Raw genomic sequence first — 24,290 nt, 5'->3', positions numbered from 1 at the left:
ACACTTCCATCTAGCTAAATTTTGCAAAAAAAAAATTAGTCCTTTATGACTTTAATTGTAACTTGAGTTAAAATATGGAATTATTCTACTCTACAGGGGTACAAATACTGCTGTATTGGGCTTTTTTGAAAGGTATATGGAAGACTAAATTGCATATAGGGAAATAAATTCTCTAAAGAGTCTATACCCTCCAGCTGGAAGTTCTGTGTCTGCCTTTTAATAGGCAGATCTTCCTCAGCTGCATGGGATTTTAATAATTATCAAGAAGAAATTTCTTTATGGTATTACCAGTTAGTGCATAGGTTATTCATTAAAAAAAATAGATATGTTATCTCTTCTTTCAAAGTTATGTGGGAAACAATCTCTGGCTACTTTTAAAATGGAGTTTAGAAAGTTATATATGTTGTATTTCTGTGTCTTACCAGGGACTGGATTCAGCAAACCAAGTAAATCCCTGTCAGTTATCTTTTAAACATCTCAGGGATTTCAGGAAAGAAGATTTGCGAATTATGAGATAATATTGCTTTAGTTTATAATTTGTCCTTGCCTTATTGTGTCGAAGTTGCACTCTTTTCTTGGAACCCTTGCTAGTATGTCATACATGGTGCCACTTATCCTACTGCATAGAATAATACTGCCTAAGAGAAGCTGAGATAGGTGACTTAATAAGTCTCTTCTATTAATAATTTATATGTACCTGAGGCACTTCTTGTATTTATGTTCCAAGTGTAACGTTAAACATCCCACAGTAGTTTCAGACAAATCACAATTAATTAAAATGCAAATATATTAAATAAATATGACTCTGCAGCCTTTCAGTGATTGAGCACTGTACACAGGAAAGCGCAGATGTGCATTTGAAAAGGCAAGTCTTCCTCTGTTGACTCATCCACTTAATTTTGTTCTCAGCTGCGTGTATCCAGATAATTATTTCTTTGCTCTTGAAAACTTGCATGTGCATATGGTTGTCGCTAAAGCAGGCATGTGACTGTGTCTACAGATGAAAATGCAGGCGTTTTACTAAATACATTTAAAATATGTAGATTATTTCTTTCAAGTAATATTTGTGTAACAGAGACTTGGGGCTTTCTTGCTGCATTTTGTTTTTGTTCTACCGAGTTATTATAATTGGAGTGCAAAGTGATTCTGATGTTACAAAGATCGGAGTGAGATCTCTCAAATTCAGAATGAGTTTTTCGACTGGTCTGCATTCTGGGGAAAAATTCCATAAGACAAATGTAATAATAACAAAAGAACTTCTCAGAACCAACTAACCCAGAAAAGAACTGTGTGAATACTCACATGCCTGGAGTGCTGTGGACAGAGAGGGGAGAGACCACTAAATTGGAGTCCAGAACTATTGCTCTTGCTGGCCCTTTAGCAGACCTTTGCCAAGTCTTTGCCACGTCATGCCTTAGTTTCATTATCTGTAAAACACTGACACTGACTCTCCTTTGCTTTGAACTTAATGAATGGAAAATGTTTTCTAGTAATACTTGCAATTTCTTGCTAAGTATCCCCAATTCCGAATGAAGCTTGAGATGGGAAGTCCAGGAGTTGCAGGTTTGGTTCAGAAGTTTGGTATTTAAGTTCTGTCCCTGGCTTCCTGTTCAGCCTTGAATAAATCTTGTTAGTCCCTTAGTGCTCAGGGACCTTGGCTCCCATCAGCTGCCAGTTAAAACAGTGCCATCTTGATTCTTAAACTCACCTCTGTGCTTCTCATGTTTTGTAAGTTTTATGGCGTTAGAAAACAGAGAGCTAAATTAGGCACACATCTGGCTGAAGCTTGAGATATTAGATTGTGAGAAGCAGGGGCAATCTTGTGCTGACAGTGGTGTGAAATGTGAGGCTGTTGCCAAGGAGCACCACTCCAGCACACAAACCTCCTCATTATCCACACTGTACGAATGTGTGTTACCGATAAGACAGGAGATGTATCGAATATATCATCCTATCTCTGGGTAGAGCAGGATCTCAACAGTAGCTTAATTTTTATACCTCTTGTTTACCTAACACAGCCAAATTCTCTTTCATGGCTAGTTCTAGCTGAGTAGCTGGAAAGTTATTGCTAGTGCAGCCTCTTAGCTATGTCCATGTCTTTTCTTCTTCCACTAATATCTCTTTTTCCATCTGACTTGGGCTATACTCCTTGAGTTAAGAAACCTCAGAAGTCCACAGAAGTGTGTTAATGTTACTTAATCTCTTCTTTGTATGCACTTTGTACTTGTTCTTTATATTATGAACAACCCATTTACATTGTGCTTGCACAGCACTCAGCATAATTGTCTATGACTTGGCCTTCCACATAGGGCTAAAAGGCCCCATAGCAGTTCTTATGCTTTCTATATCTGGTAGCCCTGATACGAGGAAAAATACAGGAAAAAAAAAAGCTGTCAGAAGCCTTTGTACTATCATAATGGCACTATCTAAACACCTTTGATGGAGGTGTTTAATGGCCAATCAAAATCAAGCCATTTAAGTTGATATTTTCAGCAAATCACGACTGATGTGAGACTGTTGCCAGAGTTCCCAACTCCAGTTCAGAAGAACCAAATGTTACAGACAACATAATTGCAACTCTCTGAGCTTTTAATAAAACCCGTACAGTACATGCTTTTAGTGGAGCAGTGTGCGAATGCTGTGTGATCAAAAGCATTGACACTGTGGCTATTAGGGGTATTTAGAAAATAAACCCTGGGTCATCTCTCTGCCTAAGGTAAAACGCTGGAATTTGAATAAAAGGCCAAATCCATTAACCTATTGACTATCCGTTTCAGAAGGCCTTGACTCTGGGACAACAAGTCATAAAGACACAGATTCAAGAGCCGGACCCTATCCAATGGTGTCCTTACTGTCACGACATGCCTATGTAGAATTGTCATTCAACAGTGAAAACATACAGCGTATCTTTAAGAAATTACAAGAAAGGAGTAAACAGGTGGTTATTTAAAAATTAGGGCTTGCTTCTTGCTTTCATAAAAAGATCGATGTAATGACATCATGATGTTATAAAGCATACTGAGGCCTGATTCTACCTCTGCTCCCCTGAGGTACACACCCTGGAATAGTAGGCTTTTGGAAGTAGGCTTTGGAATTAATTCCCTCAGCTGGTGCATGGTATAGAAATGATATAACCACCATGTAGGAAGTGTAAAACTGGTAGAGCTTGATTTGTAAGCACCACGGTTCCATCCTTGTGATGAAAATAGTGTGCACGAAATGACTAACAGAGGAAACCACTCAGAAGAATGCTTATAGTAAAAGTGTAGAGCCTCAGCAGGACCACAGTAATCAATTACCTAAACTGAAGCCCTGGCAGCTTCTATGAATTGCTATTGATTTGAACTGCTAGTCGGTGAATCTTTGTAGGACTAGGCTAGAATGTGGGTGTGAGATGCAGTCAAAATTAGTAGCTGGAACAAACCTCTGTGCAAAACAGAACTAACAGCCAGATTTGGGAAGATACGTTAAGCTGAAGTTTACATTTTGAAAGTGCTTAAAAATTGCAAAACCCAAGTCCCATGAAGGGGTAAAAATGCAGTATCACATTAGCATATATTGAAATAAGAAAGATAAGTGTTTTCGTTTTCTTGTGAAGCTATTATGGAAAATTCTGTCTATCTTTCCAAAGAAAGCTGCTGTCCTCCATTGCAGTTGAATAAAGGGGAGTTTCCGTTTTTTCCTGTAGCCTTCATCTGATGCATTTCCTTGTTGCATTGAACCCTCAAATTATATAAAAATGATTCCAAAATAATAAGATTCAGTCCTCTATATGCTACAGCTTGTGAGCTTGAAGCTCGTTGTCTACAAAATTCAGTTTCTTATAGAATTCATTCATGTTTTCAGGAAGACAAAGCAGCTATTTCTTTATGCATACTGTTCGCTTCAAAGGGAATTTAATCTGTTTTGAGGAGACTGCTATGTTTCCATTATCTTACAAGGAAATTCATTCTGGAACCTTTTTGGCTCAGCAGGAACCCTATGTATTTTCCACATTCTCGTTATACGTGTTTTGGCATGAGCATAAAGCAGGCGTGCTCATTTATATTCTAGCTGATCAAGTGGAGAAGTCTGATTAATGCAAATTTTGGATCAAGGTGAGGGTCATCTTTGTAACCTGCACTAAAAGGAACTTTATGGAGTGACTTCTCCCAGAGGAGGGTACTTCTCTTAGATCAGTGGCCCAGAGGCAGTGGAACAAATCTTCTTCCTCCTGTCATACTCATTTTAATATCAGCTGCACAACAGCAGCACAAAATACTGGATGAGAACTGAACATGCCATAGAACTGAATTGTGTACTCTGATCGCATCCCTCGCACAGCGTGTCATACAGGTTGTTAATCGTGCCTTTCCTTATGCTCTTTCCTCCTTCCTCTCCTGCTGTTTTGCTTCCCTCAGATCTTTCCTTAACGCCTCCTTTCTCCTCTCAGTCAGGTCCTGTCCTGCCTGCTCACTCTCCTGTGTTATACCTCTGTTCTTGAATTATTTCAGGAAAGCAGCATAGGCACTCTTAGCCAAAATTAAAGGTTACGTTGCCTTAGAGTATCTTTGTTGCCTTTCAAAAAATTAACTCCTGGTCTTGTAGCTTTACTAACCCAACTGTAAGAACATCATCTCTCACCATTGTTGTCTCCAAGCATACTAGACCCTTCATTTCCATTTTGCTGTGGAGAGCATCTAGGAAATCTGTTGGCCTCTTCATAGCTTTATCCCATTTCACTGAGCCAAGCAATGGAGGGGAGAGCTGGTATATAAGACAGCAAACAGTTGGGTTAGGAGGGACAGATCTGTTCTGGATTTTTTGTGAGCAAGAAGATATTTTCTGTTCCTCGTTTTAATGTTAATGAATTAAAAGACTGCCACTGCATTCCAGCCCATCTCTGGCAAAGGATCAGTTCAGCCTTCCCTTAGTGCAAGTACCTACCAGGGATCAAAATGCCTTGTTCTTGGCAAGTGTGTGTGGGAGTGAAAGTAGTGGGAAGTTATTTTTCATTTTCTTAGGGAAATTCCTACCATGTTCAGGCACAGGAACACCAGCTTTTTGGGGACAACAGAAGGGCACTGCCAATGATTAACTCTTTGGTCTTTCTGTCTCTTAGAAGTCTTTGGTCCTAGCTATTTTGTCCACACACTGAAAATGTACCACGTTACATGTGGTACAATAGGAGTTGGGTGTGACTGGTATTTGCATGTGAGTGGACTAGGGGAGAAGGACTGTGGCCCACTCAGGACATATCTCCAGAAGACTGGATTGCAAGGGAAGCCGTTAGTGTAGGAGGCGACTCTGCAGATTTGTGCCATTTGAATACTTTTCCCTTTAGCAATGGAATTTTCATTTAATCAGCTTCTGCCAGTTTCCCTCTTCTTTGAGCTCTTCAAGTTCACCAAAGGGCCTGTTTCTGAAGCAAGCTGTCTGGTCCAATTTTTTAATATTTTCCTGCTATGCGATGTTGTACTTAAAAGGAAGAAAAAGACACAAAGGGAAAGTGGAAAAACAGAAATGCGAAGTGTCCCATGGGAGATGCTTGCCCTTACCATGTCATGCTCGTTTAAATACAGTTCCCACACATCACATGTCAAGCTGTACCTGATTGTTTTCAAATAGATGGCAAAAATCACGAGAGGAAGAAAATGTTCTTTTGTATAACATGGTCTTCTTTTGATACACTGCGTTTTATAGCTGTCAAAGCAGAGGCTGGTTTCCCATCTATTATTACAAATGCATTTGGGGTAAATCTCTTGTGCAACTCTGTTCCCTTGATTGTTTACTTCAATACAAGTGTTATTGTTTTATTTTTTCTAAATCTAATGAAATGATGAATTTTCAGTGGTGTATTTTCTCTATGATCCTCAGTAGGCAAAGAGATTCTTTCTCAGTGGAGATTTAGATCACATCTGGAAATACAGCCTGTTTCAACTATTTTCTGCTGGCAGGAGAATGGAATATTTAATTTCATTATTCAGCATAGGATTATTCATTTCATACAATGAAGGGAAATTCATCAATATTGTCTTCAACCTCTAGAAAAATGATACTTACCATGACTGTTTCACACACTCTATTTATATTTTATATCTTTCTCATCACTCAGCAATTACTCATCTCTCTGCTGAGAGGTGAAATTCTTGTATTGAGTTACTATAATTTCTCTGAACTCCTGAAATCAATTCAATCACTGAAAGCAATTGCTTTTACTTAAAGATATTTCTTGAGGCAGATTTGCCAAATACAAATAACTGAATGAAGGTATTTTTTCCTTTTGATTTTCAAGAATATTTAGTGAGGCCTTATCAAAGAGGTAAATAAATATTGCTACATCTTAATATCCATTGCACTAATATTAATTGTGATGGATTCTTGGAGATGGATGCAAATGTGATAGTGCAAGTAAGTGGGAATGCAGTTGAAATGCAACATTAATTTGTTTCCAGTTGCTAATAAATGTCACAAGATATTAATAATTTTGCTGATATTTTCCTTTTTGAACTACTTGATATAAAAAAAGAAAACATCAGTGTGATGCATTTGTCTATTCAAAGTCATCAAGATAATTATCTCTGAATCTTTTGTATTGTTTCATTTCATTGAGTGCCCCAGATCTACATTTTTGGGAAAGATCAAAGTATAGAGTGTAAAGGTGGTGGTAGAATGTACCCCATTCCCACAGAAATCAATTAAAAGTCTTCCATTTGGGGAGTGTGCACAGTGGGAACAGAAACAGGCTTAGTATCCTGGTATGTGATTTCTCTTGCCATCAGTAAAACAGATTTTCTCGTTTATCTTATCCTCTGAGATGTTTAAATTTTGAACATCAGCTGATTCAAATTTTATGTTTAGGGAATCCAGGCACTCAGATGATTTGTGTTTAGGGCATTGAACTGGGACTCAGTAGATCTGGGTTTGTTCTGCTGTGCATTTCCCATGTTATCTTATGCAAATCCTTTATTGCCTCTCGCACAGCCTCATCAGTAAAATAGAGTAATGTTAGTCTTCTTGTTCGAAGGATTTGTTAATGTTTGGATGGCTTATCTACAGTGGATTGCTGAGGGCCATATGAAAATGTGCAATCTTATTTAAGTATACTGCTTTACATATATATCCTTATTTCATTTTATGCTTCTACACCTACTTTTTTCTTACAGGCCCTTAATGGGACTCTCTTTCCTACTTTTCTTTGTAAGCAATCTTCCACAGGCTGGCTGCCACCTCCAAATACACGCTAATAGAGTCCTGGTTTTAAGCTCACCAAGGCAGGTGAATATGTATGAGTGGATATATATGTGTTGGAGACGCACTATATGTGAGCTGTACTTCATGGGGATAATCTTTGGTGATCTAACTGACAGGTTTATGCTTGAGAAAATTGATCTTTCATGTATTTTTATTGGTGATATGTCCACTTAAATGATTCAGATGTCTAGTTCTCAGTCACAGAAATTCATATTGATTTTGGTAGTGAGCATTGTTTACATAAAAAAACAAGAATGCTGTTTCAGATGCTCCTTTCACAAGTATTCAAATAGAAAAAACAATACTGTGCACATTTTAAAAGAAAGGATATTACATTAGTATATATTCACACAAATCTATTTGTATAAATGCTTCTGTATTTGCTGCATTTACCTTTGCAAAAGAGTACATTTATTGTTTGAGGCTTTTAAATTAAGCTATATGGTTTTTTTTAGCTTAAGTTGCATGACTGTAAAGGCCAGTGAGCCTTTACTGGAGTGAGCTTATGTGAGCTCTACCATATTCCCTATCAGTCAGTATGATCTGGGATAGCGCAGTGATTTCAATAGCAGCTGCAGGGGATACAGCTTCCTGCTCTCTGTTAGTTTTAATGAAGGTGATAGTTCCAATCCCCTGGAATACTGTTTCTTTGATGTCTTTACACAGCATGGACTAATGTTCACCTGTTAATGGCTTCTGCTGTAAAACTTGTTGACTAGTGGCTCTTTGAGTTTGGTGCAGATGGTATGAAAATTTAAAAACACCTTACTGCCAAACAAATTAGTATATCTTTATCTAAAAAGCATTAAATTTATGGACATTTAGATACCCACACTTCTTTGAGAAGGCAGTGGGAGTCATGGTTTACCTGCATATAACTGGATTTTCCTTAATTAAACTTCCATTCAGACATCGTAGATATAAAGCCAGCCAATATGGAGGACCTGACAGAAGTGATTACAGCCTCTGAGTTTCATCCCCATCACTGCAATCTCTTTGTCTACAGCAGCAGCAAAGGATCCCTGAGACTCTGCGACATGAGGGCATCGGCTCTCTGTGACAAACATTCCAAGCGTAAGTCCTTGATTCCTTGAGCCCCAGATGTCATTAAAGTCTTATTATTCATGGGCAGCATGTAGATGTGTGCATACCCCAGTGTATTAGCTTCTCAGTTGCAGGCAGAGTTGAAAAGAAAACAGCAAAAGGAAGAAAGTTTTCTCATCTACAAATACTACCTATGAACTTACTAACAGTCATGTCTGTGACTGGTCACACTTGTGGTTCTTATTGCACAGATTAATGAAGAACCCAAAACTCTCTAGCAAAAGAGAAATGATTCCTAACAAAGGAAAAATCAGGGCGCAGGGGGGAGAGGGTAAGTATTTAAGTAGATGACCATACTCTTTTGTATATACAAGTACTGTTCTGAATACTGCAGCAAGTAATTGTGTCATCCAAACAGCCTTCAAAACTTTGAATCCATTTTCTGTATTAAAAAATATCAGAGTCCTTCCTAAAAATTTAGCCCAGTATTCCCTATCTGTACTTTTTCATTAATGTGTCTGTACAGAGGACGTAATGCAGTAAATAATATTGGGAAGAAAAGGAAAAAGGAAAGGGAAAAGGAAAAGGAAATGTTAGGTGGATCTTACTAGTAGGGACAGGAGGAGTTGAAGAAAACACTTGAAGGTGTGAGACTTAAGTGGTACACAGCTTAGGCATACAAGCTAATTTTAACTGAAATAAATGTAGTAAAGAGCCTATCACTAGGCCTTTTGGCTGCAAGGAGAAGTACACATGCTCACAACCTCTTAGGTTGTGGTCTTCAATTATAGAAAATAACTTTTCAGGACAATTTCATAAGCAGAGCAGTGTTTTATATTTTTTAGCTGTATCCCCTTGTACTTGTAGGGGAAATTCAATACCATGAAGTGAAATGCCAATGTGACACAATCTGGCACATTGTTGTGCCAGATTTTTTATTCCATAATACATTCATTTGTTCTTGCTAATAAGGCCTCAGTTGCCCTGTGCCAAATGGCAATCATAACTTATTAAACAACAATACAATAACTCTGGATGAAAGAAGGCATTTTATGCCAGAAGGGAACACAAGGTCTAATGGTCATTGATTTACTCCGTTTTTCAGATCTGTGAGATAGAAAATAGCCATTTAATGTAGCGTTGCTGCACTAAGCTCAAGTCTAGCTCAGTGAGAAGCTGTTTCTCTACACACATGCACAATACAAAATTGATACAACCATGGTTGAACTGCCAAAGCGCTAAAAGGAACCGACCCACGTACTGCTGATTGGAGTTGTCTAGTATAGCTCTCAGAGGCACACAAAACTAATTATATAAAGCCCACAGCAAGCTAGAACGATATGTCATAAAAACCAATCAGTCTGGGAAATAAAATATTTGTATGATTGTCTCTCTAGTACCTTCACTGATTCCTCTTTAGAGTTGCTTTACCCGTGATGCACGTGCATTATCAGTGCCCTGCTCTCCCAGCTCAGCTCGCATTTCCACATTTCCCCACATTTCACTTCTCAGCCAAAACAGTGATAACTATGGTCACTGTAAACTCTCACATTCTGCCCCACAACCCCACTTTCTTAATTCAGTCTAATATCACTATGTGCTGGATTTCAGATGCTGTTGCAAGATTGTAATGGAGTAACATACAGGGTGTTTCAAAAAGACGGGCCCAGTTTGGAATCCCTATATCTCTGCAACCACGAACTGCCCCTGAATGGAACTCCTACCACTTGAAAGAGCAGGGCATAGAGTTTCAAATGATTACTACTACCATTTGTAAATTTCTGTGCAATTGTAACATGGTGCTATTGTGAAATACCGTGCTTTGAAACTGGGTCCGTCTTTTTGAAACACCCTGTATTTTTAGGGATGAAAGATCTAATGTAAAACTTATAAAAAATACCTGGAGGCTGAGCATATGTTGTGAACTTTTGATTTTACTCCTTTTTGAGACCTTTTGTTATCCAAATCTCTATAGCTGGGCTAAAGCCATTTGCAGCTTTTGGGGCAAGGGCCCTTCCATTTATACAAGGCTAGAGAGTGCCATGAATAATTGATGTGCCATACTGTATAAATAAATTACATACTAATATCTGTAGGGTAAGTCTCTGACACAGGATGTTAATAAATTATAGTGCTCTTGAAGATTTCTGGTTTGCTAAACTCAGTGGCAAAATCTCTCTGTTCGGCATTAGTGGCAGTAACACTATGAGGTTTCCCTTATAAATCTTTCATGGCTGTGACACAGAGGAGACAAGAGACTTCTTCCATATCTACTCATCCTTGGTGCCTATGCTGAGATTTATTAGCAAGCTGCCGATTTGTGTGATGAGTTGTAATGGGGACCTCTTTCCCTTAGAAAAAATAGACTCAGAGCACTAAATCCATCCATAAGGCATTGACAGAATATCAGGTCAGTACCTGAGTTTTAAATGGTCATTGAGATAATGATAAGGTGTGATAAAATATGTTGTTTTTCTAACAGACTTCCTGAAACTGCTTCTTATAACACCTCTTTAATAGATCATGCAATGCTGAGTGAGCAATCAGAAGCAAAGCGTGGCCATTACAAATGGATATCCAGGAAAGCCCAATCTGTAATCATAGGAGAGATACATATATAATACTGTTCCATGGTATTATCAGACTTTGTAAGTAGTGGGAGAAAATTCCATCAAAATTTTCTAGAAAGAAGGTGAAAAAAGAGATGCATATTCCTCCTTATTTAGAATATTAGAGAGATGGGAAGAAGGAAGAAGGTGTTATTGCAGTCCCATGGGGTTATAGGTGAAGATTTAAAACATATATGAAAATTAGCCTCAAGCAGAAAGAAATAGGGAATTAAATAATATGGAAGCTTTCATTAAAACAGTGTATGTGGCAAAACACCATCGTGGTTAAGGTGTTATTTAGGCGACATGCATGGCAATGCAGTGTAGAAAGAAGGCAGTATACTGGAAATCGGTGACAGCAGTGAAACAAGGGAGGCTAATAGCTGCAAAAGTGTCATTAGAGCAATTAGCTGGGAACATCCAAGAAATAAAAGACGTACTTCCCACCCCAAATTCCATAAATTCTCATGCAAGGGTTTCAGGTAACAGGGAAGACAAGCACAAGGATACCGTTGCGGTAAGAACATCTTGACTAAAGAAATCTTATAATGGTATAATATGCAACTGTTCAATTAAGAAATAGTTGCTAATTAGGTTTTGATCTTGTCTTGCTTATCTTATGTTCAGAGGTCCTTATAAATGTGCATGGAGATAATACCCTTCTTCCAGACAACTTGCAGACTGAACCAGTACATATGACTGTTTCAACAAATCATCTAATAAATCAGTCAGCTAAACAAAACTGAGCTTGAGCATGTGAAGTTGCTTTTTCAGTAGTTTGTCAGAACTATTTAATTCAGAATTAAGTGCTAAATAGAAGCTGTATAGTTATGCAACATGGAAATTTGAGTCACTCAAGAGTATAACTCCTACTGAAATTCTATGTAATAGCCTTAAGATCTTGAAGTCATTGCATATTTCAGGAGTTGTAATCTATTTAAATACTGTATCTTGCTTTAAGGGTTTTTTTACTGTTGATTTCTTAATATTTGTAGACTAAAAAAAACCTATTTCTACTAATCCATTACCCATGTGCAAAATTTACAACAAAATACTTCAAGGAAGGAGGAGCTGCAGTTTCAAGTTTATTTCTTCATGTGCTGTGGTGGTCTTTGAAATACAAACTTTGGGTTTACCTAATGCATTTAGTCCCCATCAACATCAGTTCACACTTTCTATCCTCTGCGTAGACTTCACAAGCTGTGGACATCTGGGTCTATAGCAGGGTCCATTTAAGGCCCCACTCCCTTTGACCAAAGAAGCATTTGTAGATGGCTGGCAATCCTAACACTGGTCTTCTCTGGGCTCTCCCTGAAAGGAGCAAAGCATCTCAGCTGGTACCTACCCAATCCCATGGCATGGGTAACCATGATCTTAAAAGTATAAATGGTCTTTGGAGCAATGCAGAGTGAATTTGGGGTTTGGGTTTTGACTCAAAGATATGGTACTATCATCTTCTTTTCCTTGAGAGTCCTTTACCACATTTTTATTTGAAATCCAAATATGAAAGAAATGCCAGCCGTTCCCCGAGTATAAATGCTACTATCCTGTCAGTCTGGCATATAACTCAACTTGCTTATCTGCTTGGATTTATTTTTATATTCCTTTGACTTTAAACTTAAGAATTCGTAACTGTGGAAGCAGCCAAAATGGAAATCAAGGATAATCTACTTGAACATATTGAATTTTAAAAATTAAATTAATTATATTTACCAGTTGTTTAAAGGAGGTTGGAATTTCAGAGATGAGACAGCTTTCAGACCTCTGACTGAATATGGATTATCTTTCATTCACAACAGAGAACAACCAGATGCACAAAAAAAGCCCATGACAAAATATCCCTGCTGGATTTGCTAATTAATATTGACCTTTCCAAGTGCATGATGCGTATTGTATGACTGGGAAAGAGACAACTTGTTTTTCTTGTATGTGAGCTTTACATCTAAAATACACTTTCTTATTTCTGCATCTGGTCTCATGTCAGGTTATCATCTGAGAGAGACAGCCTCAATTCTCCCTTTGTGTACTGAGAAACCACTGTCAAAGTGATGTCCACTTCAGGCAAAATCTGCAAGGTTTCATGTGACAGGAATGAAACTTATCTCAGCTTCTGTAATGATTTGACCTTGTGCTTTAATAAAGGCTTGTTGTCCTTATCCTGATGCTGGATTTATTCTAGAAAGTAAAATAAAATTTTAAAAATTTATAAAAATAAGCAGGCACTACAAAGGCATCTATTCATTGCTGATTTTATATCCCCAATGAAAAAATGTGCCTGTATCCTGATAATTTCATAATTATGACTGTCACTAAAGATCTGTTACTACAATTTCACACATGCTAAAGCAGGTACTAGAAGAGATCCTTCCTTCTGCAGGAATCCCATTGAAATTTGGTAGAAGATTGCCTTTAACATGGGCTCCAAAGCTTCCACTCTGCTCAGTTTCAATGAATGTATAATAAAGACATTTAAAACATCGCTAATGAAAATTCCAAAGTCTTTCTACAGAAATACAGTTATGTCTGTATAGTATGTCCTCCAGTTGTGCAATATATGTTAAAATTAAATCAGAGAAAGAAAAAACCCCTGATTTATGTACTTCTAGCTATCAAATAGCAAGAGGAAAGAAAAAAGCCTGAAGCAATGTTAACTGATTTATGATTGAAGAGGTGTTTCTTTAACCCCTCTCCCACAGTCACACACAGATAAAGCAAATAATTGCTGTACGATTGCTTTAATTACTTAGTCTATTAAAATTCCTGTCTTGTTTGCTTAATTTTTTAATAGCAATGAATACTGCTTTTCAATGTCTCATGAAACCAATATTATTCTTTCAAGATCCTGTCTCAGAGAAGAAAATCACTTATCACTTAACACTTATCACTAACCTTATATATCAAGATTGGAAAGACTTATGCATGAATTTGCCTGCAGAGGAGTTGCGGTTTTATGTCCCATTAACTCCATGGGATTGCTCACAACATGTGGTGTTAAACACACACATAAGTCTTTGTGAGACCAAGGTTTTAAAGAGGCTTGATCTCCTAGATTAGCTTTGCATTTTTTCACTTCCTTGCTCTCTTTAGCGCTATTTCTTTTTATTAACAAACTCACTGGCAAAGTTACATTAAAATAAGCAACTGCGTAGTGAAGTTCCCACCCACTGATCTGTAGCTATTGATCTGGCTTTGCCTTTCAGCGCTAATGCACTCTCCCTTGTGGTTTGCGACAAGCTGCAGCAACTCACTGCAGATGGTAAAACAGATTCTTAAATATTGATTTGAGGCTCCACTTTTAAAAGCCATAATCTCTAGAGGTATTGATGAGAAGCCTAGTTTTAATGTTGGGTCATTGGATAAAGGAATGCTTTACAGTAGGTGGAATTTCAGTCTTGTGGTGTGGAGGTTGCTTCAGAGACTTGCTTTTACTCAAAGAACGAAAACGATGTGTAAGTAACCAAGGCATGAAGAGGTGCTGTCTGAATTACATAAAAACAAATAGAAAATTGAAATATAAAAGAATAGTACTTTTTCAGTTTAAAACAGGGTAAGCAACTACAGACTATGCTAATATAAAATGTTAAATAATTGTGGTTAGTTGTTTATAACTCACGTCTAATAAAATAATTGTATTTTAGATTGTTTGTGAAGGTGGACTCAAAAATACCCACACACATATCATCAATGTAGAACGTGAAGGCAAGGTTGTCACATAAGCAAAACATCCTGATCTTGAAAGAGAATTTCTGAAGGAGGTGCATGTATGAGTACATTGGCTTAATACAAAACAATAAAACATTCAGAGATAGTGAAAGAGTAAATAATAATGGTAAATCAAACTATAACCACAAACAATGAAGCTAAACAGCATAAAGAGACCATGAATTTCAAAGGGAGCTTTGCAATTGGTCTTGGTTCACTTTCAATGAACTCAGGAACTCTTTGGTATGAAATCCTGAAGTAGATTTTAAACAGCGCATAATAGTGACTATAGCTGGGCAGACCAGACGTCCTTCCCACCCAGTATTCTGGCTCTGATAATGGGCTGTAGCAACATCAGCAGAAAATGTAGAAACAGAGCAAGTGTATGATCTTCAGCCTCTGCAATCTGCAGTTGGAAACTTGGGGTACAGGGAATTTAGTGAGGGCAAACTTGATGCATATCCAATGGATGTTTGGGGATTTTTTTCCTTGAATTTGTGCAGTTACTTTTGAACCTGTGTGTAATTTGTACCATTCAGAATGTCTTTCAGTGAAGTCTTTGGTGGCCTAATTAGGCATAGTGTGCAGAACCATCTGCTCTGTACTTACCCTTTTCTTAGTTTCACTTGGTGACCCAGACTTGTTGATTGGAAGAGACAGTGTACAAGTGAACTGTCGTCACCCATTCATCCTTTCCATGCCACTCCTAATTATGAACCTCTCAGTCTTTCCTAGACTGAGGAGTCCCAGTCTATTTAGTCATTCCCTGTGTGGAAATAATTTGATACTTCCAGTCATTGTTATTGCCCATTTTTGTGTCTTCTTGAGACCTCTGCCATGTTAGAGGTAAGACCAGAACTACACATAGCTCAAGATGGGAGCACATGTTGAACTAAATCACACAAAAAAATTAATGCTTTCTGTGTTGAAGAGTAGTAACAAGCATCATGGACTTTAAAAAAAAATGAATATGATTAGTACTTTTATATAAACTCAGTAAAATTTAGCTTGCGTTTTTTTAATAGTAAACTTTATTAAATATACATTGTGCACAAAATCACAGCTGTCCTGGTGAATGGTGCTAATTTGCCATCTAAATGGCAAATTAATGCTGTTTTCATTTGGAATCTGAAATGAGAGACTTAATTTAGACAATAAATTGTTTGGCCTGAGACTGCATCTGTTTTCTGTGTTTATGAAACTTAAAGCCCACTGGGAGATTATTATACCTGATCCACCACCAGTATTTCCAGGTCCAGGTGAGATACACTTGGTATATGTGTACACGTGTAATCCAGAGGTTATCTGTAGTAAGTCCTTAATTCAGCCTAACTTCACACTGTTTGCATGGTTGCATAATAGAAAATTGTTCTCCCTCTCTTGTTCCAGCGTCTTTGCTGGTTCTGGCCTCTGTGGTCCTGTCCCTCCTTATTAACCTCACTGCCCCTTTTTCCAGTGTTGCCAAAACCATCTTCACCCATTTGTACCTGTGACCCCTGCATGGGAACTGGGCAGTTTTCTACATCCATTTGCTGTCTTTGGAGGGAGAGAGTTATTTCACGGTGCAGGATTTCCAAGGGCTTAAATCTAAATAACAGCACTTAAATGCTGTAAAAGAGGTTTTCAGAACAGGATACAAACTATTAACAGTTATGCTCTAGGAAAAAAGCTTTAATAAGTTATTATTTGTTCATAGTAGAAAGAAAATAACCTTGGCAGCAGCTCTGTTTTTCTGCTATAGTGAATGACTTTTTAAAGCTGGTTATAATTTTATCCTATGGAATTTCTTAGCAAATCTGTGCAGCTGGTGAGCTTTCATATTCAAGTTTTCCATGGTTTTGTTTTTGCTTCCCCCTGGATAATCACACGTTCTGCAATATATGTAAGCATGATAAGCATGATTCATCTTGGCTTTTTTTTTTTTTTTTTTTTTTTTTTTTTAGATATAGCTGGCTTTATAAAAGCAAAAAGTTGCTTTTATCTCTAGTTCTGCTTTTGCTTGGGAGTAACAGAAATTTTTGAGGTTCACATCTTTGTGCTTTAAGGGGGTACATGGCATTATCGTTGAGGGTCTCCTCCCTTGCTAGTTCTCTTTTCTCTTTGTTTTATTTACTGATATTTCACAGTAAGCCCTTATAGTTATGGTCAAATGCTGAGGCCATGATAACTAAATTTTGCCAAAGCTTATACTCTATGTTTCTCTCTTTTAAAAGCAATGGAAGATTTGTTTAACTGAATACAGTTGACATTTCTTTTATGCTACCAATCCGTTGTACACTTCTAAATTCAGGTCACAAATAAAAAGTAGGTCCAAATAAACTTTAGTTATATTAGCTAGATGGCTTTTCTAACCCCTGCTCCATATTATCTCAGGTGCTGTTATTGTTTTCCCTTTAAATAGATCGTTCTTCTTTGTGTTTTTGAAAATGTTATGACTTTGGGAAGAATGCAGGGTTTTGTACACTGTATTGGATTGTGACACTGCACCCACCATGTGAGCCATTTTTAGCATCATTATTATTATTTTTTAAAGTTCACATATGCCAGAATTTACTCCCTGCAATGATTAAAGCTCTGCCCAGCAAACAAAAATATTAATATTCAGTGGTACTGGAGTCTGGAGAATACCAGTGACTTCATGAAAAATATGTATCTCTGGAAATGGAACAAACAAGGAGAAAAACTTTTTATAAGAACATGGGTTTTTATGAATTCTGAGGCTGAGTTATTTTTGGCTATTGTTGGGGTAATTGTTGGTTGACTCCTAAAATATCATTTAGTTACAATCTGCTCACTGTTTTTCAGCAGAGGGTGCACAGTAATGCTGTTTGGTTTATTACTTTCCTGTGTTCCTCACTGTTTGATATCCCTCTTTCACAATTACTTATTTGGGGAACTGAAATATTGTACAGCAGTGAAAGGTAGCACGTGAAGCTGAACAGTTGGGTTTTTTTTATGGTGGTGGTGTTTTTTTGTGGGTTTTTGTTTTGTTTTTCTTTTTTGGATGCATCTTGTCCAAAATACATAGCTTTCAAGTTTGTGTAATTAGGCCCACATTAAATGAGAAGCTGCAGTGGCACTTCAGACACCTGTATGTATTTCTACATGATAAAGGCACACCTTCGAGATGCCTTTTCTGCCCACTGATTCTAAAGAGGTTCTCCACGTCCATGTTAAATCAAACAAATTAAAGAAACACTAAGGATATTTTCTGCAAGTGATGAGAATTTGTTTTGCAGCATATGGCAGTTCCTTTTGAGAAAGAAACAGCATATTTCTAGGCTGCAGATTTTCTCCAGCATTCAGGAAAACAGGGCTCTGGCAAGTATCTTTCCCTCAACCCATCCTTCTCTCTGAAATCTGGACTTCTGTGAAAAGCCACCCTGTTTTTTAACTTGTGAGAAGGAAACCATGCAGAAAGGGACTGGACATTTTTATTCCCCTAAGCAGGCATCCCAGCTTGCCCATGTATCTGCCAGTGGTGTAAGGGGCAGGATTAGCTTCTTACTTGGAGGCTCCTCTCCAGCACTGGCTGTACTCAGAGAGATGCTCAGCTTCCCTCTGTAATACTGCGATATTTCTGTATTCCACAGTCCTGTCATCAAGGTCATATTTAAATCTGAGCAGTGTAATGTGAAAGCTCACCACACCACACCATTTGTGATTCCTATGGTCAGTAGTTTGCAACTAGACAGGTAGGTTTGTGTCTTTCATATAACTAGCTCTGCGAAAGTTACAAAGAACAATATCAATGAAAGTTAAATACCCTTTTTCATGGCAAAAGTTAGTTATTAATAAGTTAATTAAGAAATTAATCAGAGTATAACAGAATTTGTAATCGAATCTCAGTACAGTTTCTGATTCCAGGCCCTGGTCCAACAAGATTTATTTAGGTATAGAAAAGTGAGCTGGATTTCAAGTCTTGTGGTTTGGGTGCTGATTGCCCCCTGGTGTAAGAGTGGCCTCCAAAAGATAAGTTTAAGCTGTAATGAACAGAAAATGTGTTTTCAGTGCAGACTTAGCAAGCGGTGGTCTGGCACCACGTTTTCTCCTGTCAGCTTGGAGAGGCTGGGGTGGAATGTGAATTGCTTGCCTGAGCTGAAGTCCAGGTCGCATGGCTGTCACTGCTGGTCTATCTCCAATTATTCAACTTGTATTAGCCAAACTGAATGAACACTTTTTTTGCAGTGTATGCAGAACCTTATGCTAATGCTAAACCAGATATAGCTGAGACCCAAGGACACTGTCTCTCACCTTCATTTCCTGAGGCCAATGCCTCGTTCTGGTTGCTCAGGCATATGCTGTGATTTGCTAAGCTTTTCTCTGTAATGCTGGGAGCTGCTGCTTAATTTCCTGTGAAAATTTTCCTGGCTTGGTTACGCTGACTGTCGGAGCTATCTGCAAAGAATTGCTGTTACTAAAATTTCTACCGCTATCTTTCTTTCTGTAGCGATATGAGGCTTTCATGCCTGCATTAGTTTCTGCAATTAATTAATCTAAGGCTTTCTAATACTTACAGTGGTAAGGATAGAAAAGCAATAAACAGTGCAGATAAGGGATGAAATGGTTTAATCTCATTAATTAACAGAATATGGAATATCCAGGTATAAATATTACTCCTCTTCTAATCATTGGGAATTAGGTGAGACACACACAGCCAAGAAAATATATCTCAACTGTACATGAAGGTGTAGTTCAGTTAGTGTTGGTTTTTTTGGTGTTTTTTTTTTTCTTTCCTGGTTTTAATAGCAATTTCACATCATAATTAGGAGGATGAAATTCCTGCCAGCCAAGTACATAGTTTGGACAGATTAAAGGGAAGAGGTATGAGAAATGATAATTGCTTTGTGCTCATCAGACTTCTATTGAAAATCTGACAGGATAATTACAAGATACCTGCTTTGCAGAATGTCTAGGCAAATTTTGAAAGAGCTATTTAAAATCATTCGTTTACAGTCTGTCTGAAAAGAAAAGTTTTTTCCCCCTTTTTGAAGTAGTTCATTACCATTTAGATGTGGGGCACATGTTTAAATATAGACCTTATTCTCATGTGCACGCATGGCTGCATTCCACTGCCCTCCCCCAAAGAAAATTGCCCATAATTTTGTGCATTACCCCACATAGTTCGCCCACATACTTACCCTTAACTTTCAGCAGAACATTATTTCACCTGATGGAAACTGTAACCTTGTTGCTTTCAACAGTCTGAATCATAGTCATAGATAAATTAATTGAGAGAGAAATGTTCCAGTGGACTTCACAAAAACTCTGTTTTGACTGACAGTAAAAAGTTGTTCTACTTTGAATTTTTATGTCTCATCACACGTCTCTTCTTCACCTGCTTTTGAAACTTGAAAATGATACTCACCAAGTTGCCTATTTTCAAAGAATATTCTAGACCCAGGTGCCAAAACCCTATTGGTTTTGCTGAGTACTGAAAGACCCTGAAGGCCTGACTTTCTCTAAAGTTCCACCATATGCGGTTGTTTGGATCACAGGGTGACAGATACCTGCAGAAAGGCAATGGAGCCTCTGTAGGCACCTGGCAGGCAGGGCTAGAGTTAGCACAGGCGTTTTTGGGGAATGATGAAGAGGCCTTGGTGATGAGTGGACTTGTAACAGGTGAAGTAGGAGCCCACTGATACCATTTGTTTTAAGGTCCGGCAATTCAATGGGGTCATCCAGTATCATCATTATGTACTGTTGAACAGGGATGACCAATCTCCTAGCTACGGGAGCTGGATTTCCCTCAGTGCTGTAAGCGATATGTCATGATCCCCTGCCGTGTTGGATCATGTGGTGCACAGAACAGCTAACTAGCACATACAGTGAGGTTAGTGCTTTCCAGAACTGTCCTGGTCCAGACACGACCAATGAGTGGCCTGCAGACCGGCCAGCTGGTTCTGGCAACCAGGGCAGGCTTTGAGTAACCACTGTTCCTAGGGATGCCAAGACCATTATGAGACCACATGTACACCTTTCATGTGACAGGGACACCTGAATTTTGGCTATGTGTCTGGAAACAAGGACATGGGGACCCCAGAAGGGATGACCATAGATGGACTGCCTTGCTATAGGTAGCTGTAGTCAACAAACTGGTGTATTTACATAATTTCCCAAAGAGATGCTTTGGGCCCATAGCTATATGGTTAACTATGGTAACATTTAAAGCTTACAGGTTGTATTTTTATATAAAGATAAAAGAATAAATTAAGCGCTGGGCATATAATTAATTCTATATAATGTTCGTTGGTACATTGAACTATATTGTTTCACAAGAAATATATAGTACAGATTGTTCAATGGAGCATTTTTATAGCATTCTAATTTCTTGCTTGCTTCTTTTTCTTTGAACAGTTTATGAAGAACCAGAAGACCCCAGTAACAGATCATTTTTTTCAGAAATTATCTCTTCAGTGTCAGATGTCAAGTTCAGTCACAGTGGTAGATACATGCTAACAAGAGATTACCTCACTGTCAAGGTTTGGGATCTGAACATGGAAACAAAGCCCGTAGAAACGTACCAGGTAGGTATCTTGTATGTCATGAAATGCAGCAATATAAAAGCATCTATCACTGTTCAAAAACTGAATGTTTTCTTAAATTACTCATTATTTGATCTGAGAAGCAGCTAGCTAAGAGAGCTGCTAATCAAGGTGGTTAAAATCCTAACAGTGGCATACTTGTAGCTGGAAAAGGGCAATTTCAGCATTAGTAAGGAAGTGTAAGGCCTGGGGAGTCAGGGTAACACTCTCTGTGGATTTGGCTCTTGAAAGAAATTACGCTTCTAACAAGGAAAAGCTTCACTTTGTCATCTGTTTTCAAGTGATGTATTCCACTATTAACATTGAAAAGTAACTGAGGAAAGGATCTTGTGAATTGTTTGGTATTCTGCTCCCATTGGGACTGCCGAGAGTTTACACCTTTGTCATTTCAGAACTTTTTTATAAAAGCTTCACCTATGCATTCCTCCCTTGTGCCTAGTTCTAGAAGCGATCGGTGCTAAACCCTGACATCACCACTGACACAGCAGTTTGCGAATGCCAGACAGACACATCTGGTTGCCTGAATTCATTGCGATATTATCCAGACAAAATGCCAGTGGCTCCAGCCAGCGCTGAGTTTGTTCTCTGACATCTGTTCTGTTTGGCAGCAGAGGGCTGAGCTTACGTTTTTTAACTCTGCCTTGAAGAAGGAAAATATGTCTGTGAGACAGAAACTGCTTGTTACAAAAATGCAATGAGAAAAAGCTGTTAAGCTACCTACAGAAGAGGACACAAAGTAGGAAAAACGTAATTCATCTGGCTTTTACTGCTTACACAGAGACAGTCCTGCAACACTGGTGGAACAACCCCTTTTTTTCTCTGTCTAAGGGCAGGTGGGGTACAGGACTTTACAGTAGCTATCATTAAGATTGGTTTTAGAATAACATGTAATGAGAGTTTGGTAGTGTGACATGTCAACATTGAAAGTGTTTATTAGTTAGTGTTTAGTAGACAAAGTGGGCCCCAGTGTTTTCCAGTGCACCCATTACGTTTTGGTCACTGATCTTCAGTGTATCTCTTGTTAGCATTGTGAAGTCTCAGCCTGTATACCTTTAAAACTACAGAATTGGTTTTGCTCTGAAAATGGCCGCGCTTGTAATCTAAATGTATTAGAAATGTTGAAATGCTGAGAAAATGGAGTGGGAGGGTGAGACTGTTTTATATAACAGAAGCATATATCAGATTTTTGGAACTTAGGTAATATTTTATACTTATGCTAATGGAGCAGGCAACCTTCTCCCTGGAGAGGAATAGCTTGGTCAAGCCAACCTGTTTGTCTTGACTTTGACACCTGCTTTTATTTCCTCATCTCAGCAGCTGTGAAACAAGCTGGCCACCTTTAAATCAGTCTGACACTCAGCAGTGGGGCCAATTAAAAAATTATTTTCAGTACTGATCATTGTGATCAGAAGCCTATAGAAAAAAAAAGACCCACAACAACAAAACCCCTGCAAATATAACAGTGTTCTTGCTGCCTTCCTTCAACCTATGGATTGCCTTTCATTTTCAAATATTTATCCAATGCCTTGTAAAGAGTATACAGATGCATTGTTGAGTGTTGCAGTGGACTAACGGAGAATCTGGGACTGAGGAGCCTTAGGAGGCCAATGGCACAGGACTCCATAGGATTTGCACTATCAAACTGCGCTGGGCAATCCTTTGTGTTTTTCAACTGCAGAGAGTAAAGAATTATGGTCTTAAGAAAAAGTGGTTTAAATTACTCTTTTATAATAAACAGTTTGCCTTAGAGGTATCTCACGCATACCTAAATCTCTATATATAAACTTGGAAATCTCTCAAAAAGTTTTTGTGGTGGGTCACCCAAATAAACCTAACATTTTTAGTTATGTATTCACATAATTATGATGACATGTATATTATTAAAAGATTGAATTTCTCATTTAATCCACTGCATGGTAGCCGCTTAGATATTGTCTAGCTGAGAGATGGATGAATAGGATCACAACAGGAGATTTCCCTACAGGGTTGTAAGAAAGAGCAAAGTGTATAACTGTACTACTTCACAGTCAGGTTACAATTTTAGTACTAAAAAAAACCCAAACCATTCCTCAGGCAAGTTTTTTTCCTCATCAATGGTGTGGCTAAAAGAATGCTATTGCACCAAGCAGCCTTGCTGAGACATGTTATGTGCTGACAATAATTCAGCATTATCTTCCCCCATTTATGCTTCACATAAGTGAAAAAAGGGCAGAGTATCGTGCACTGGACAGCACTAAAAGAGCAATACAGTGGAATGGCCCCAGCTTGAAAGCTGCAAGCCAGCCCTCCCAGGATACTCTGCCAGGTGAATAATCCCAGCAGAACCATACCGGCACCAACCAGAGCTGAACACATTCATAGCTGATAATAGCTTGATCCCCTTTTGTCAGGGGCTGTTGCACAGGGATGGGGACTGATGTGTCACCGCTGCAATTCCTGATTGTGACTGTTCGGTCCCAGTGAGACAGCTTCCCGTGTAGTCATGTTGCTGTGTTAGTCTGGAGCACAGAATGGCTGGATAGTTCCACGAAGGTCTGACCTAAACCAGTCCCATGAAGAAAAGGACAAAGCCAATGGTAGTTAGTTAGGGATGAATTTTGCTGGGGTTCAAGCGCTATTCATATGTAGCAAGAGCAATATGTAACAGACAAGGCAAATCTGATTTTACCCTCACTTGGCAGTGTCAGATGAACATGCAAACAAGGTAAGATCAAGTTTTTATTCTAGCTAGTTTTTTGTAGTCATTCTGAGGGTCTGAATGTGGTCAAATGTAGTGAAGGGTCCACATGAAGAGTGAGCTGGTTGTTCAAGGCAGTAGTGCAAGTTTGCAGGCAGTTAGTTAAGAAAAAGGAGCTAAGACCTTGAAGAGATCAGTAAGTTATGTGAGAGAGGAACTTCAAAATGCTTTTAGACAGAGCTGACAGAAAGGCACAGCTCCAGGCTGTGGGGTTGGACACACTTTGCGAAGGGAGTATACAGGACAGTGCTCATGACAGATGGCTGCGAGAAATGGTAACAAGAGGAAGACCTAGAAATGACAGTCTTTGAGGCAAATGTGATCTACTTCTTCCTTCTACCTTACCTGGCTTTTATATTTCTTCCAAGTGTTGGGAGCTCATGAAGATGACAAACAAAAGAACTCCAGTTCTGTAAGAAA

At 38.4% G+C, this 24,290-nt stretch overlaps 1 protein-coding gene across 4 annotated transcripts in view; it reads left to right on the top strand.

Moving 5' to 3' along the window:
• The window catches only part of PPP2R2C (protein phosphatase 2 regulatory subunit Bgamma), a gene marked incomplete at its 5' end in the record, with an annotated part of 195,497 nt that overhangs the window by 159,507 nt on the left and 11,700 nt on the right, over positions 1–24,290 (top strand). For all 4 annotated transcript variants that reach the window (XM_082050548.1, XM_082050549.1, XM_082050551.1 and 1 more), the window contains 2 exons: positions 8,143–8,307; positions 20,946–21,115. In XM_082050548.1, coding sequence (XP_081906674.1) covers positions 8,143–8,307; positions 20,946–21,115 — 335 coding nt within the window. The remainder of the gene's footprint in view (positions 1–8,142; positions 8,308–20,945; positions 21,116–24,290) is intronic.

This window comes from Streptopelia decaocto (genome assembly GCF_964273445.1).
Source record: "Streptopelia decaocto genome assembly, chromosome: 4".
NCBI classification, from domain to species: Eukaryota; Metazoa; Chordata; class Aves; order Columbiformes; family Columbidae; genus Streptopelia; species Streptopelia decaocto.
The sequence above is the reverse complement of the archived record's forward strand: the minus strand, read 5'-3'. Positions and strand labels throughout refer to the sequence as shown.